The sequence below is a fragment of the Melitaea cinxia genome, chromosome 12, assembly GCF_905220565.1.
Source record: "Melitaea cinxia chromosome 12, ilMelCinx1.1, whole genome shotgun sequence".
Classification (NCBI taxonomy): domain Eukaryota; kingdom Metazoa; phylum Arthropoda; class Insecta; order Lepidoptera; family Nymphalidae; genus Melitaea; species Melitaea cinxia.
The window spans coordinates 5,435,431-5,453,939 of NC_059405.1; the positions used below are offsets into that span (position 1 = coordinate 5,435,431).

The 18,509-nt window shown below is 32.0% G+C and overlaps 2 protein-coding genes across 2 annotated transcripts; one reads left to right on the forward strand and one right to left on the reverse strand.

Annotated features, from left to right (window-relative positions):
• Positions 1-1,881: 1,881 nt before the first annotated feature.
• On the reverse strand, positions 1,882-11,247 carry LOC123658401 (protein inturned-like). The gene is made up of 13 exons (XM_045593829.1): positions 10,941-11,247; positions 10,682-10,854; positions 9,913-10,016; positions 8,722-9,654; positions 7,983-8,224; positions 5,889-5,979; positions 5,584-5,764; positions 4,667-4,910; positions 4,287-4,380; positions 3,870-3,952; positions 3,344-3,526; positions 2,656-2,805; positions 1,882-2,295 (listed from the first exon to the last, which is right to left on the reverse strand). Exons 1-13 carry the CDS (start codon positions 11,036-11,038, stop codon positions 2,190-2,192), a joined length of 2,682 nt encoding a protein of 893 aa, XP_045449785.1. The 5' UTR covers positions 11,039-11,247; the 3' UTR covers positions 1,882-2,189.
• A 3,148-nt stretch (positions 11,248-14,395) lies between these two features.
• On the forward strand, positions 14,396-15,867 carry LOC123658685. The gene has a single exon (XM_045594039.1). The coding sequence runs from the start codon at positions 14,396-14,398 to the stop codon at positions 15,302-15,304; it is 909 nt and encodes a 302-aa protein (XP_045449995.1). The 3' UTR covers positions 15,305-15,867.
• The last annotated feature ends 2,642 nt before the right edge of the window (positions 15,868-18,509 follow it).

The window sequence follows — 18,509 nt, forward strand, 5'->3', positions numbered from 1 at the left end:
TGAGAATCGAACAACATCTATTTTTCATATCCCTAAGTTATAGGGGAGGGGGGGTGAAGGGGGTTAACAGCATATATATGGCAAAACAACGTTTGTGGGGTCAGCTAGTAATATATATATATATATATATGTGTATATATATACATACATATATATATATATATATATATATATATATATATATATATATATATATATATATATATGTATGTTCGGGGATAACTTCGTCGTTTGTGAACTGATTTTGGTAATTCTTTTTTTGTTAAAAAGGAAATATTACAAGTGTGGAGCCATGATATGGAAACCAGAATGTGATGATGGAATTCCAGAGAAATCGAGGGAAACCCTCGAAAATCGTAGTGACGACTAGTGCGTTTGTTAATTTTGTGATGATGTAAAACGTCGATGTAATTGAGTCGGTTCTTTTCGTTTGCGAGCAAACACAATTACTAATCAAACTAAGCTAGTTATAGTTTGTTCGGTGTTATTTACGTTGATAATTAGTTTTTCAATATCATAACACTCACCGTACTTATATATATTACTAGCTGCTGCCCGCGACGTCGTCTGCGTGAACGCTATACAGCACCAAAAATACCTACGATTATACCTTTTAAAATCCTCGGTTCCATTCTCCTTCGGTATCGATTGTAGATTATACCCCAAGTATTCTTTTAAAAAAATATTCAATGTACAATTTTGACTTTCCTACCATTTTATTATATGTATAGATATTCATATTCAAATAAATAAAAATACTGCTGCACATGCGCGTAATCTCAACTGCCGCGTGGGCTATTTAAATCTTATTCAACGACAACAAAAATAATTATTATAATGAAAATAATATAATTTTAATTTAAAACAAAAAGGTAATTTCGTTCCCACTATCCCGTGCCCACTGAGTTTATTTTAAGGACATAGCCCAGGTTAATGTTTATCTTGCCGTAACTCTTAGACCAGTGGTTCTTAACCTTTAGATGATCAGGCACAACTTGTCAAAATGTATGTTCTACTACAGACTATCAACTGTTTTGGGAGCAAATATGATGTACTTGGTTATTCCTATTTAGCAGTAGGTGAAGTACTTAGAGCCTATTGAGAATCACTCTGCACCTCGCATTCAGGGACCACTTTGGTTGCTTCCACGGATCACTGGTTAAAATCCAATGTCTTAGACCATGCGTCTAAATAACGTACTGTTAAAGGGAATTTTTGTCTACGTACAATGATATATGATGAAGAAACTTATTCATAAAAGATAATAGGCCATGCTATAAAAACGGGCATTTGTCATTAAAAAAAAATCCGTTATAAAAATAAAATGTACTTACATTAAAATGTTATTAAAAAATATAAGTAATTGTATAAAAACGTGTATAATGTTATTACATAATTTGAATGGACGGTTTATAGTCACTTAAAAAAATATATTCAAAATATATTTTATAATTCTTCTATAAAAATAAAAAATATTCTCTAGAAAGGTGTATAAAGATTTTTTTTTTGTTCATAACAGTCGTGAATATATAAAGTACTTAAACACTTATATTGTACCTAATATATGGTATAAAGAGCTTAATAACAATACTGTAGTATATTTTTAACAAAAAATAAAGGAAAAATTACTAAAATGTAACAGTTTGTATGACTTCTCCTTTTAAGAAAAACCTTACAACTACAAATAGAAAAACATGTTATTCCACTACTATTATCTAAATATTACACTTTTCTATAATTATATATGTACGTACAGTTATACCTTCACTTTCGTTACTCTGACGAACGTGCATCTTGATTTAACCGATTTTCGAATCCTCAGATTTGTTTATTGTATTTATACTTTTTTTGTACCTAACATCACAATTTTATTTTAAATATATTTAATATTTATTGGATTTTACATATTTTGAAAATTTCATAATAATTAACACTGATTTATATGTAAAAAGTGAAGTTCACTTACGTGCAGGTAAATATCAGTTATACATATAAATCATAGTATTCTTAATTATTATTAATAATATAGTTAACAATATTAGTCACAGGTTAAACCGTGTCATACGTCTAATTTATACATATGCATATGTATTTATTTACCTATCGCTTCATTTCATTTTAGAATATATAATACTGTATAATAATAATCATATTTTATATGTACCTAAGTACCTATATGTATAATGAACCTACTCTAAATACGATAGTAAATATGAGACTTCAATAAGATCTTGAGGTATGGATTCGTGATAACATAAATAAAGCTCTCGTGGTTCTGGCTCACTGAACACCCGTCTGAAACCAAAAATATGAAACTTTATAACCTGTAGTAATAAAATAACTGTATACTTAGTATTAACGCACATTTGAAAGCAAGTATCTAAGGAGTCCATAAATAAGTACTTAAATCTTTTAATGAAAAATACATGTCGAAAATCCCAATCTTCTATGAATAGGCACATTATATCTCATTTATAAAATTGTATGCATATTTTTTTTTGTTTATCGTTTTCTTTTGGTTTATATATCCTATTATTTATATATTATTAAATTAATTTATATTCATTCTCAGTCAGACAAATCTATAATACAGGTGTGCTAAGGCTTTTTAATTAAGATCTATTATTACTAACATAAATAATATTTTATTCTTACCCTACCACCCAGAAGTAAAATGGTTCACACTTCTTACTAATACCACATTGGTTTAATATATCTGCTGGTGCTTTGAAAAGCATTCCATATTCTTTGACTGCCACAAGAATTTTATTGAGCGGATTAGATGGTGTATCACTTCTCTTAAACCTGTTAAAATAGATTTTAATTATTATAAAATAAATAAAAATAAATAATGAAGAAATAACCTATAACATAATTAATGATCCAGCTAAGTTCTCGAACCTTCCCTAGTTTAATTTTGTTTTACACTCAAACTGATAAATAATATAGCACACCTTAGTTGTTAATTATAAAAACTTCTAAATGGTTTTTAGTTTTTAATTGTATTTCTAATTTGTCATGTATAGCTGTAAGTTTTTCTGGATAAATAAAAATAAAATAATATAAAAATATTTTAGTCGTTCTAAAAAACTAAAATATATTTAAAGCTTATTCAATTTTCATAGTACTAATTCAAATGTTTAATTTTATTATCACTGTGTTTATTGACAGCCTATAATTATCTATATTTTGATCCTGTTCTCATTAAAAAAAAAAAGATTATTAATATTGCCTTTGATCTAAGCATACAATAGTGTAGGCACATTAATATTCACATATTCATAATCATTATATGGTGAAATTTTAATTTTAACTAGTTAGTTGATTCTATATCGTAACTTACTTTATACTATGCTGTAATAATTCATGAATCTTTTTTGCGGCACTTCTAAATGTTTTCATTATGTAGGAATATAAAACATTGTTAGCTTGTAATTCTATGTTCTTTACTGGTGCTAACAGTATCCCTTTCTCAGACTCCAAATGTACAAAATGAAACAGAACGTTTTCGTCTCCAGCAGTAATTCTGTAAAATACACATACATATAGAGACAAATAACTAACCAGATTAGAAGACAATTCTGAAAAGCCGCCATAAAAACAAATTAACAAGATGATTTCAATAAGGATGGGAACCAAGCTAATTCGTTTCAAATCAAGTTTAGGGTAATGTAAGATCCAAAAAAAAAACTTGATGCTTGTAACTTAAAAAAAAAATAGCCGATTAGAAACTATTTTACTTTAAAAAGTAAGAATCGTGGAAAAGTCTACTTGACTAGTTTTAAAAAATACCTCCGATATAGAAATCCTATAGAGAGAAAAAATCACGTTTTTATATTTAAAATAATATTATAAGAATGTTGGCATACCTATGGGCGGTGACATTGTTCAGTTCATCCAATAAAGTTTTCCTCATTTCTGACATATCTACGTTACTTGATCTGCTGCCATCCTAGAAATGATTTAATTATTAACGGTACTAACTACACACAACACTATATAATGTGTTAGTGTACATTGTCTGTGCCTGTGAGCGTATTGGTGTTCCATTGCAGGACAAAATAAGGAGTTGCAGGAGTAAATAAGTGAGTAAGAAACCTTTGAGCCTTTCTCAGTTAGTGTTTGAAATATTTTACTTAAAAAAAAAGAAAAAAAAAAAACGTAATAACCTAAAAGACATTTTAACTAGCTCTATTTCTATAACATTACCACAACTTGGGTGCCTAAGACGAAATGAATAGATTGGGAAAAAAAGCGTAAGTGTTAAAATATTACAAATAGTTAACCTGTTTATCCCAATCTGAATCAGATCCTGAAGAATCACGTCTATTTTTCTCTCTATCAGCTCTCCTGCCAACTATTCGATCTTCACTTACTTCACTTAAAAAATAAATGTTGAAACATTATTAAAAAAGTTATTTATAGCCAACCTCAAAAAAGGAGGATGTTCTCATTTCGACTTTTATGCTTTTTTAAAGTGTTTTTTTATGTTGTAAGAATCAACAAAATCGGTACACTTAAAACATTATAAGGTAACACACATAAAAAATACAGTTGTTTCTTGTTTTTTAAGGACAATTTAAAAAAGTATCATCTTTCATACCTAAATTAGATATAATTACAATCTTGTTCTTCTTAATGATACCACAGAAAATAAATTACATACCTATTGCTTTTCAAACTTCCAGAATCCTCCGAATAGCTGACATCTATACTGGAATGTCGGTATTGTTTTATCGGTCCATTATACCACTGTGCATACAAATTATGTTGACTTGTACTATGATAGTTGGAAACTGAATTGTCACTCGTCGACCCCATATTGATTTGTTCCGTAGAATTATGACGTTTCTTTATATCTGGTTGTGATTTTGCTAATTTTGATGAACTCCTTAAATCCAATTTTGAAGCTAGAAAAGTTAAGATTTATTTATTACTTGCTGTGCCCGCGACTTCGTCCGCGTGGAATTTAACAAAAAAGTTTCAAGTTCAGTCAATCAGTTCGCAGAGTTATAAAATAAATAAATTTCTACATTAAAAGTAGCCTAAGTTACTCCTTACTATATCAGCAATCTGCCAGTGAAAGTCCCGTCAAAATCGGTCCAGCCGTTTCAGAGATCAGCCGGAACAAACAGACAGACAGAAAGACAGAATAAAATTGTTATTTTGGGATATGCATCGTGTCCATCCATATTCATTTAGTAAAAAGCCGTTCTTTTAAAATTAGAAACAGACACTCCAATTTTATTTATTTGTTTAGATTAAAATTTAGATATAATATATTTACTAAAGTAGAGTTATACTCTATTTTACACAAAAAAAAATCTTTTTAGCTTTTTCCATTTTGTTATTAAAGACTCGTTTTAAGAAAATACTAAACAACTGGTAGTTAATCTTTTTAAATTGTTTAACCATCGAAAGTACAAAAGAAACTGTTACAAGCAGCATTGCCATATGAAGTAAGTATTTTACAAATATGTACCAAAATATACAGTAGGTCTTGTACTCATTCACTCTCAAAACTCTCATTTATTATAAAAATTAATATAAACTAGTCAACATGAAAATAATAAAAATTCTTACAAGCTTCCTTAATTTTCCTTCCATGCTTAGTTAAATACTCCGGCTTCAACTCTATCTGCGGCTGTGTGTTCGATAAGAGCCATGAAGGCAAATATTTGTTTAATCCAACATCGAACAATAGTTCTAAACAACTTTCACACTCTTCCACATAGAAAGGCGATGGCGGTGTTACTCCTACTGCCTGAACCAAATAAACTTAAATATTTATTTATGTTTAATATATTATCTTTAATTATTTAAATACTATAAAAATATAATATCTTATTTCAATTATGACAATTACTGAAATACCAAAATCATCTTACATCTTCTGTACATCCTCCGGCTTCCATTAAAGTCGCCAGTATAAAGTGACCTTTTCCAACAACAAGTATAAACCATCGTCCATCTGGAATCCTAAAAATGTTTTTATTTTTTATTATTAATATACAGCTTAAAGTTTATTAGTGATCCGAAGCATTAGAAAGGAGAATAAACGCTTTTTGATTATATGAAAGTACTAGCTGCACATCGCGGCTTTACCCGTAACTCAGATCCCATGGGGATATCGGAATTAACATTAGCCTGTGTTATTCATATGGACCTCCAGTTATCTACGTACCAAGTTGGATTATAATTAGTTTGGTAGTTTTTCCGTGAAAGATTAACAAACATACATTCATTCAGCCTCACAATATTTTGCGTTTATAACATTACTACCTGTACCCGCCACTTCGTTCGCGTGGGTGATTCCATCTGGATACGCACTATTTTTAATGGCACGATTCTGTTCCTGTGGGCATTATAGGATAAAAAGTATAATTGCCATATGAACTCCTTTAGCTTATTTTAGTCGTTCCAGAGACAGATGTACAGACATATATGTAGATAAACATTTAAAAAACGTTTTTATTTTATCATGTAAATAAAACAAACTCTATACAGACTTGACAAGACGGTATTTTTTTCTTATTCAGAATGTAGTATTTTAATTTTATTGAAAATTTAAGCCCTTTGGGATTTTATAGGCTAAGATCCCGTTGCAAAATCATTACGTTTATCGCGTAGATAAACATACTCTAATTTCTACAAACCTTTATCAATAAGCAAATACATTGATTACAGGGCGCCAGTCAAAAAGTGCCCACAAATGCTTTTAATTCAAATGATTTTAATTAATTTTCGCTTATCGCTTCAGCTTATAATATCCCACTGCTGGGCATAGACTGGCTTTCCCCATGTAGGAGAAGGATCAGAGCTTAATCCAACATGCTGCTCCAATGCGGGTTGACGGATATTTTCCCTACTATGAATAACGATTGCTATCAGGTGTACATGATAACAACCGGGACCGACGGCTTAACGTGCTCTCGGAAACACGGTGAGGAGACCCACAAGAACTGCACCAATAACCCAGACCACGGCAAACATCTGTATGGCCAATACAACAGTTTGTCAATTGCGGGGATCAAACCCGCAACCGCCAGCGCAACAGCCACAAACCAGTGGCTTGACCGTTGCGCCAACGCGTCGTCAACTAAAAGACAAACAGACAAAAATATTAAAATTGTTTGTTTTTGTTTTAGTTATCGTGTAAATAACTATATGCACTTGAAAAAACAGTTATTTTGAAATCACACACAGACACTTCAATTTTATTTAAATATAACAAAAAATAATTATTTATATATTAATTTTGACGAAGCGTTGGCGCAGCGGTCACAGTACTGACTGTTGCGCTGGCGGTCGAGGGTTCGATCCCCGCTCACGACAGATATTTGTATTAGCCATATAGATGTTTGTCGTGGTCTGGGCGTTTGTGCATGTGTATTGTGTGTGTTTTCGGACCCTCGACACAGGAGAAAATCCTACTGGGGGCCGTTTAGTGTGAAGCGTTTGTTTGCTGTTTGTTGATTAATACGTGAAGCAGAAACTTTGTATCCCTTTTTACGAAAATTGCGCAGACAGAGGAGTATAAAATTTCCCACACTTATAGTTTATATAGAAAAGGAGTGAAGAACGCTAATATTTTTTTTAATAGTGCATAAAAAAAACATAAAATCAATAAATAATACATTACAGACACTACCACTTGTTTACTATGATAGAAGTACACTCTTTTACAACAGAACCTTAAAAGAGATCTAACATATAATTTAAATTGATTATGGTCAAATTTCGACCACTAGGCAACCAACTAGTATGTATAGATAAGTAGGATAAAACTCGTTTTTTAATTATGTGGTTTGTAAATCGTAAGCAAATCGATTCGTTTTTTGAATACCTATCGTATTATTATTTATATACCTTTTATGTCTACCACATCGAAAACATTTGCGTTTAATCGATCATCTCTATAAATCCCTTTAAAATGTTTTTATGTAGGTACCTCAGTCTAAAATAAAATACAAAAATGTTACCTATTTTCATTTCCATCATTTTTACTCTGATTTCTATGTTCATTTATAAAAACTTCTCTCCATATGACTAATTTTTCTATTTCTTTCTCCGAACTAAGTTTCAGAATACCGTTTAATTTTAAATATGCATTTACTTCTTTTAAATCCTCATCTTGCAGATGTGAACTTAATAAATGTCCTGAATAATATAAACAGGCTCCTAATACTGTGTATAATCTTTGAAAATTTTCAACATCATCAATCTGAAAAAATATATTAAAAAATTAAAGAATTAGTTTAATAATACAAGTTTATTATTTTTTTTTTTCATGATGACAATACAATACGATTAAGCCTGAAATATGCCAGTACTAGGCATAGGCCTCTTTCTCCAAGTAGGAGAAGGATCAGAGTTTAATCCACCATGCTGCTCTAATCCGGGTTAACGGCTTGACGGAAATGTTCCCTATTATGAGTAACAATCACTATCAAGTTTCTATGATAACAACCGTGACCTACAATTTAACGTGCACTCAGAGCTTCAGAGAGTGCTTTGTGGGGATACCCACAAAATCAGACATCCAAACCACAAAGAAATATTTATACAAGTATCCATCCTGAGCGTGAATCAAACCCTCAAATCATCAATGTTTATTGTTGTAATTTTAACTAAAAATATTTTCATTCCTTTTTATGTTTTCATAATAACATAGTATTTACAAATTCATTTGCATAGTCATAAGAATATATAATTACCCACCCATTCTCGATAATCAGCTGCTTCCAACTCTGTAATGGCATCGTCCACTTGAAGTTTGACCTCCAATGGTAATGACATTGCATGAGCAGCCAATAAATCTTCAAAATGTGAACTCCCATACACTCTACTTTGACTATCATTATTTTTATTAATACTTTCATTTAATAATGTTACGAAAATTCGTGAAAATAGACTATCCAACTTATCAACATTATTAGGTTTCGTAAAGCAAGTTTTCAATGAGCCATACAAAAATTCTAGTAACCGAACGATTTTAACAATGATTCTTTTGGCAGCAAAAACATCAATATCACTGCATGGTATTGCAACTAATAGCAAATCACTGTAATGAGATGCATATGTAATATTTATGAGTTGATTCTTGTGTAATACAGATGATATAGTGGGCTCACTAGTACCTAATGATTTAGGTGCCAAATGATTAAGTGTTAAATAAGCACCTCTAGTGTTATATAAAAAGTTCTGATTAAAAGGTCTCGGAAAACAATAAAGTACACCTTTGTCATCATTACTCTGATATTCAACATCATTGCAGCATATATAAAGTACAGAGCACATTGCATCCTTAAACATTTGAGTGAGAGAATTTTCAGGAGCACACTTCGAAGTCAATAACTTTTCTATATCTAAATTGTAACCTTCCGTCACGACTTGAAAAGTCAGTTTAGGATTATCAACATCCTCAACAACTCTTTGAAGGACATTGTTAATATTGTAAGATGTGACCTCTATTCCATTTATTTTTTGCAAGTAAAATCCTGTTTTAACTTTTGGAGTGTATATGGCCTTTGATTCAGGCAAAAAATCAGATACAACCAATGTTTTACCATCTTTGTGTGTTTCTAAACTGATGCCGAAAAGCTTTTCAATCTGACAATTTTTTTCACTACTGAATATCATACTTTTGCTGACCTGAAAAGAGTACATATAATGGTTATTAAACATAACATAAGTGCAGAAATATAAACTATACAAATACTTTTAATAAATACATTCTTTCACCTTTTCTTTATCCAAATGCGATGCAAAAAGTAAATAAAGACAATTAAACATTTAATGTGAAAGCCAAGTATTTAAATATTTTTTTAAGCATACTTTGGTTGTTGATCTTAAGTAATTAAAATTATTAGTATTCATAAAATATTTTAATGAGTGCATAATAAGATGTACCTGTATAATGACAAATTTGTTATTGTCTTCAAATTCTTTTTTTTTCTCCTTTCCATTTTCTTTATTAATCACTTTTCGTTTTTTTAACACTTTAAAAATTCTTCCTATAAATATGAAAAAATTTAAAATAAGCTTTTCTATTTTAATTTAGGAGCATTTTTCAGCAAGGCAGAGATTGTCAGTCCCGTTATACTCTAACATTCATTCAATCATTGAATCTAACATTCATCACAGTCATTGAATCAAGGATATTTAAGAATAGAATTATTCTTAAATACTATTTTTATTTAAAACTATAAATAATCTTGGCTACCTTAGTTTGAAGTCGCAAATATACTATAATTAAATTCCTACATAATTTGAATTTAAATTAAATCGTTTTATTAGTGACTCTCATATCTTTGTTTTAAGAACATCGTGGGACTTTAAAACTAATTAAATATAACTTTTAAATTTAATATTATTATTCTTGGACTTAATGGCTTTTGGTTGTGCCAGGGGGCACTGTCGAATTCGCCAATGTCACGTGGGATAGAAAAGACACGAAGGAGAATGATCAGTGTGGTTAAATTTAATATTTTACTTTAAAATTACATAAAAAATAAGTATTCTAAAAGTAACAGTAGTATAGTGTAGATATAAATATTCTTCGTTACATTGAACAACTTTTTACAAAAAATATATTTCACTTATATTTTATTTTTATTTAACACAAACATAACTCAAGAAGCCACAACATACATTAACAGCTACTAAAATAAAAGAATACCTTTAGTGGAACGTCTAGTAGACGATCTCATAAAATCGCTTCTCAATTTAAAAGCCTCGCAATTTTCTAATAGCGGTGTTTTAGAATCGTCAACCAGTTTAGTAATACTTTTAATTTTCATATATACAAGTTCTCCATCCTCACCGATATCGGAATCCCATTCTGGAACCGAACTAAAATAAAAATAAATAGATATTAAAATAACTAAAAATATTTAAAAACTTTTTGTACACAAAATCAATTAAAAGGTTAGCGTAACCTTTCCGAGTCAGAATATTTTGAATCTTCTGAAGAAGTCCAATCATTATCCGAGTCACATGGACTTTCATAATTAATTTTGTTTTTAAAAGTGTTCATTGTTTTACGCTTTTAAGTAAAAACGTATAAATATAAAAATAAATATTTATGTTGCATACATCTTTGATTTTACATTTTTATTTTGATGTTGTCAAATGTTGTCAAACAAACTAGATTAATGGCATAGATAAAACATTTTTCTTTAATCATTGATATTGATTAATAAATACACACTCCACGTTTTGTATATGATTCTTGCACTCCACCACCACCTACCCCACCCCAGCCTGCAAAATAATGATATTTGTAATAAAAAAAAAATACTAATCGACAGATTTTCAATTGCTCAATTCAACTACGTTGTCCTTTTAAATTGCTCACCTTAAATTATTTAATTAAAAATCAGAAAACTCGTTGAAAAATATTCATTTATCAATATTTTCAAACTCCTATATCTTTTGATGTATACAATATTTTGAATTGCTCAAAGTGTTAAAAAACTGCTCAAGTTGCATTTATAATTGCTCAAGTATAGTTTGAAACAGAACCACTTGCCTTAATTTTTAAATAAATATAAATAAATTGAACAGATAAAATAATGATATTTGTAAAAAAAAATACTAATCGATACATTTTCAATAGCTCAATTCAACTACGTTGTCCTTTAAATTGCTCACCTTAAATTATTTAATTAAAAATCAATAAAGTCGTTAAAAAAAATTCATTTATCAATATTTTCAAACTCCTATATCTTTTGATATATACAATATTTTAAATTGCTCAAATTGTGAAAAAACTGCTCAAGTTGCATTTATAATTGCTCAAGTACAGTTTGGAACAGCTCCACTTTCCTTCATTTTTAAATAAATATATATAGTTTGAACAAAAACGTTTATATCTTAAGACAGGTGAGCGCTGCGGATGCACATAGACAATGATGGGAAGCAAAAAAATTGTGGATATTCGTAATAAAAAAGATACTAATCGATAGATTTTTAATAGCTCAATTCAACTACGTTGTCCTTTTAAATTGCTCACCTTAAATTATTTAATTAAAAATCAGAGAACTCGTTGAAAAATATTCATTTATCAATAATTTCACACTACTATATCTTTTGATGTATACAATATTTTAAATTGCTCAAAGTGTTAAAAAACTGCTCAAGTTGCATTTATAATCGCTCAAGTATAGCTTCGAACAGATCAACTTTCTTTAATTTTTAAAGAAATATATATAGTTCGAACAAATTACCCGTTTATATCATAAGCCAGGTGAGTGCTGTGGAGACAGACAGACAGACAGACAGACAGACAGACGGACGGACGGACGGACGGACGGACGGACGGACGGACGGACGGACGGACGGACGGACGGACGGACGGACGGACGGACGGACGGACGGACGGACCCGGCTGACCTGTGCAGCCACTGCGGCGAGCCGCACATGCGGTCGGAGTGCTCGGGCTGGCTGTCGGGGTCCCCACCCTCCTGCCGGAACTGTCGAAAGGCTAAGTCGGAAAGGACGGAACATAATGCCTTTAGTGACGACTGTCCCGTCAGGAGAAGGTGGGATGGCCTCGCCCGCTCGTCCGTAGCATATTGCTAAGGGCGCGCCGACTGATGTGATGGCACAAAAAATCTTCCAGGCGAACCACCAGCGCAGCAAATTGGTATACTCCGAGCTCCTGATCGAAGCCTCTAGCCTCGGAGCGCAGATTGCTTTGGTGCAGGAGCCATACGTCGGCGGGAAGGAGTGAGTGATGGGTGTGAGTGGGATCAGGGTCTTCCAGCGTGCGGACCATGGAAGCGGGACTGTGAAGGCCGCGATTATTGTCTTTAACGCGGACCTTCACATCAGACAGTACCCAGAACTCACCACTAACAACATCGCAGTGGTGGGGATCCGGGTCTGCGGCCGGGAGATTATCCTGGTATCATTCTACTTCGAGCCTAACCTGCCGATGGACTCATACCTGGAGCATCTGCGCCGGGTGCAGCGCGAGACGGGGACTCGGAGTATTGTAGTTGAGGGTGACTCCAATGCCAAATGCGTCTGGTGGGGGAGCCCAGTGACTGATCGCCGTGGCGAGGAGATGCGCGGGACCCTGGAAGACCTCGGTCTCTGCATCCTAAACCAAGGGGAAACCCCTACGTTCGACACTATCCGGGGTGGCGTGAGGTACAGCAGTTATGTTGACATAACTGCTGTATCGCCTGACCTCCTGAGCCTGGTGGACGGCTGGCACGTGCGTGATGACCTGACTGGCTCGGACCACAACGGCATATCCTTCCATCTCAAAGCCAAAAGCTTAAACAAAAATAAAAAGTTTTAAAATAACATCGCAGCAAAATAATGATCAAGCATTGCGCGCGCCTCTGTTCCACGCGGACGAAGTCGCGCACAGAAGCTAGTTATTCATGAAACTAGTGTACCATATACGCCCCAGCAGAATGGTGTCTCTGAAAGATTAAACAGGAGGGACAGGGCACTTATCGAGAAGGCCCGTTGCATGTTGCGGGAGTCAGGCAATATTGGGCTGAAGCGATTGCTACTGCAATCTACTTAAAAAACTGGTCCCCTACAGCTGCTGTGCCTGAAAAACTTCTGAGGAAATTTGGACAGGCAACAGTGTTGACCTGAGCCATTTAACAGTGTTTGGATGCAGGGCTTGGTCGCTTCTTCCGGAGCATAAAAGAGATAAGTTGGATTCCAGATCAAAAGCAATCTTTGTTGGCTATTGCGACCATACTGAAAGCTATAGGCTTCTTGATCCGCCCAATTCCTCAAAGGTGATAGATAGTCTCTAGAAATGTAATTTTTTTTGAAAATGAGTTTCTGAATTCCAATGTGCATTCTAGAAGTTTTAATAAGTTTGACATGAATAGTAATAATAATGATTTTAATGGCAATGACCAAGTTACAATTAATGTTGATAATGAGAACAATACTGTGTGTGGTTATAATTCAAATTTGGATAATATGAACAATGTTTCAAATAGTAATACTTTGAATTTAGATACCTAATGTATCGTTAGGTTTTTGCCGAATTGAATAAGAGATAACATTTACAATTTGACATTGACAGTTGTTTTTTCAAAATTCCCGCCACGTTTTGATGAAAGCCAACACTGACCCACTTATCTTTGTCGGCGGATCGGGCGCAATGTAATTGCGAATAGACCTTAGGTGAAACGATAGAAAGGGATTTGCGGTCGTTGCGGTTACCTAGTGGAACGCGGCCAATGACAACAACAACAAGTCAAAATAATGTTGACATTGTACTCTTTGGTTGACATTGACAATGAACCTGAGACATCTCAGCAAAGAGTATAATACATCTCAGTGAGTCAGTCCTATAGTCCTATTTACGTATTACTTAAACATTCTTGTTTTTTTATATTAATTAAAATTAAATATGAGCGTCTCAAAGGTAAATACTTCATTAAATTCATCAAATTATTCAAATACTTCGTCTCAGTTGGACAGTTATGAAGACGTGCAAACGGCCAGTGTGCGAAATTATGTAAAAGATTTGTTAAAATCGCGAATATTCTTGGGTCGTTATCTTGAAAGACGACTTGTTGATGAACGTATTGGATATCGGGACGTCGTATTAATTAGTCAAGCAGAAGTTGAGTTGAAGAAGGATTTACAAGAAGCTCAACACAAACTTCAGGTTGTGCATCCAAGCTCTCATTGGATTGGCATCTCAGATTCCGAAGTTTTGGGACATAATTCTGGTATTTGTCTTTGGACAGAAATAGATAATCAACCATTAGGCGCTTTTTGGTTTCAAATAAAAACCATTAGATTTAGACAATTTGAAATTATTGTCATATTGAAATGTGTAAGACACATAACTGACGCATTTTTAGAGTTAGAGCCAATATTGACAGGAGCGATAGAAAAATCCAAAAGTAACAATACTACGAAACAAATTAGTAATGTATCATCACTCAGTGATACATATGCTGAAATAGCTAAAAATGTTCAAGATGCGTTCTCCATAAAAAATGCAAAGGAATTCATAACATTTTTATTTGCATTTGTTATTGCAATTTTCACTGGTAGCACTGCTTTTATAAACTTTCTAGGTAACTTTATTTTAGCTTTAGTCAGGGAAATTTCTATTTTAGTAAAAAATTCCACGCCTATGTTTTTAGGATTTTTAGATTTCATAAGTAAAATAATTGGTGGTTTTTACATATTGCTGGCCATGTTATTCAAGCCTAATACGCCAAACCCTTTAAGTAAGAGAAACATTGGATATTATAAAAGAACTCCACAAAAATATGAAACTTATGATCATAGAAATTTTGACTAATATATGCAAGTATTATTTTTTTTTTGTAATAACTCTAAGATCTCAATTATACCATGTTTTATTATTTTTATACAGTAAATAAATTATTATAATGTTATATAAAATTGGAATTTGTTTATATTATAAATGCAGCTTTTATTTACATCTTTTTATGTTGTGGTGTGCTCTCATAAAATTATTTTGGGTAAGACTTGGTGTTTTAATTGATATTAGTAAGCTTAGACTAGAAGCAGATAAAATGCATATTTATTATTCTAAAGAAGTTGTCTAATTCCTTTAGTATTCTATAACAATATAAAACTTAACCACTGTGATTATCGAAAAATCTAGTTATTTATGTAAATTGGATTTAGTCTCTCGGAGATTTAAGAAAGTGAAGTGAGAAGTGAGAAAATTAACACAGATTAACTATAAAACCATTGTTTTATTATTGTTATTGGTATAAATACTTTATAGGTGTTTTATTATGCATTTATAAAAAATTTTATATACTGGATTTTGCTATGTAATCAAAGTATAGCTGATATACATTTGTGAAAAGAAATATAAATCGTATATTAATAGATTATTTTTTATTTTCGATAGGTACTATAATCATTGACTTTGGTAAATCTAAAATAAGAATATAAAAACTATTTGACACGTCAAAGAATATAAATTACAAAAATGTAAAGTATGAAAAATTACCATTATATTTTTTTTATCTGTTAATCAATATCGATGATTCCCATTCTAAAAACGAAATGTAAAGTTCAGGAACAATTATGGACATATAATAGTTTCATGAATGTATATTTTCATTTAACATACCTCTTTTTTTTTTTTTGATAATTGACAATATTTATTTGGCGAAACACCTAGTCCAATTTTTGGATTGTGTGTCTTTTTTGTATGTCTTTCGTTGAGGAATTTGACACACCACATTCTTTGTTTTCACAGGCTTAAATAAATATCAATATAAATTTTAAGAATCATATTTCTAATATACATTTTATGAACGCGATTGAATACCTCTGTAGCTGCATCAGCAATAGCCCAACATTTAGATGTGCCTGGTTTTTCTGCTTTTATTAGGTTTTTTGACACTATGTTATTTAAAGTATTAGTGATTATTATATTTATTTCACTATTATCATATTCCATTAGCATGAGTTTAAAAGTGACTAATAAAGCTGGCAATTGAAGTGTCATTTCCTTTTTACCGGATTCAAAACTGCTATATTTTTTTAATATATCGAGATGTGTTATAACTTCATCAAGAGTCATATATTGGCGATTGTTCATTAAATCTTTTATTGTTCTCATTCCAACTCCTAAAATACTTATCTTTATAAATATGTGATAGAATACCAGTTTAGTACTTGTAGTAATTGACTAGTCATACCTACATGAAAAAAAAAGCAATTGACACAAATTTTAATAAAGCTTATATAGTGTATACTGGTATAATTTTTGCTCTTTTAATTTTATGATATGACTCCTTTCGCTGAATTTCAATATAGTTTCCGCATGAACTCAAAGTATTTTGAGCTCTTGAAATATATTTCTTCTTATTATTACCTTCGTATACACATTTGCCGAAGCATGATACAACCAAGTCTTTAGCGAAAGTTGGTTTAAGAGAATTCAGCACACCATTTAATGAGTCGATAATGTCAATTTCTAGATATGAAGATTTTTTCCTTAAAACTTTTTTTATATCATTTGTAATTTTCGATGTGTAATTTAAATATCTTCTTCCTTCTTCTATTTCAGCAAGCTTATGTAAGAAGCTAGCTGCTAAATTCTAAAAGATAAAAATAGGTATCTTACGATATAGCCACAGAGAAGTCATATTTAAGGAAATACCAGTCGTAAGAAATTAATTATAAATTCACCTGTGTGACGTAGTTTCCATAATATTGATATTTACAAGGCCACGAAATACATGTGACTACAATAGAATCCTCATCAAAAATGTTACAAATATCTGCTTGAGTACAACCTAAAGTAATCTCTACTTTTTCAGAGTGCTGAGAATCCGTTAGACCCTAAAAATTGGTAAAATTATTACAAACTTGTACCTAAAGACAAGTTTGTAATTTTACTATACCTACAAGTAACTTTGTAAGATGTAATATATTTGCACGCTCTGAAAGATGTGCAACAAAAAAAAATTACCCCTGCTGAAAATTCCAAATAAAAAACGATTGTATGGGAAGTTATTGTAAACTATTGTGTTTCAAACAGGGATCCTGTGGGACTTGTAAACATAAACTTGTTTTTTTTATGTCACTAGGTCGGCAAACAAGCGTAGGGCTCACCTGATGGTAAGCGATTACCGTAGCTTATAGACGCCTGCAACACCAGAAGCATCGCAAGCGCGTTGCCGACCCAATCCCCAATCCCCCCAGGAACTCTGGTCACCTTACTCACCAACAGGAACACAATACTGCTTGAAAACAGTATTATTTTGCTGTGATCTTCTGTAAGGTCGAGGTACTATCCCAGTCGGGCTGCTCCATATTTTGAGCAGGAAATTCCTGCTGTGCCCTACCTCAGTTAAAGTTCAGTGTTTGCATCAACTCACTTCATTTAAAAACATTAAGGCATTTTTAGTATTAATACCACCCATGTAAAGAAACTTCTTTAATATGCGCATATTTTTAATAATTTCACCGAAATTATTAGTGTTAAACTTTGAATCTTCATTGAAATGTATTATAAAATCATTGTAGTCAGAATTATTTAGGCAATGGCATTTTCTAGTTAGTCTTTTGTATACGGAGCAATCGTCATCCTCCTGAAAAGGGCAATTTTGATTAATTAACAAATTAATAATTGAGAATAATCAAAATTAGTTTCTTTATAATACTATCACAACGGCTAGAAGAAATAGGCCCGATCCAAATGACAGTGCATAACTTATTTCGTTTTCGGTCTGATCTCGATCCGGCAAAATTTTGTTAAACAAAAAACAATGAGTGTATCCATAGTTTCATATTATCCCACTCTAGCAAATCCGTCTATTGTTTCTAGTATACCGGATTGAGATTGGACCGAGAACGAACGAGATCCTGTAATGTGAATCGGACCTAAATGTTATCGGCAAATTATACCTAGCTATACTATATCAGTATCAGTTTTTAAACACCCCAAGAGAGCTGCTAGGTTTTTTTATATACCGAATAAAAGTAAAAAACACGATGCTTCAGTGATGGTTAGT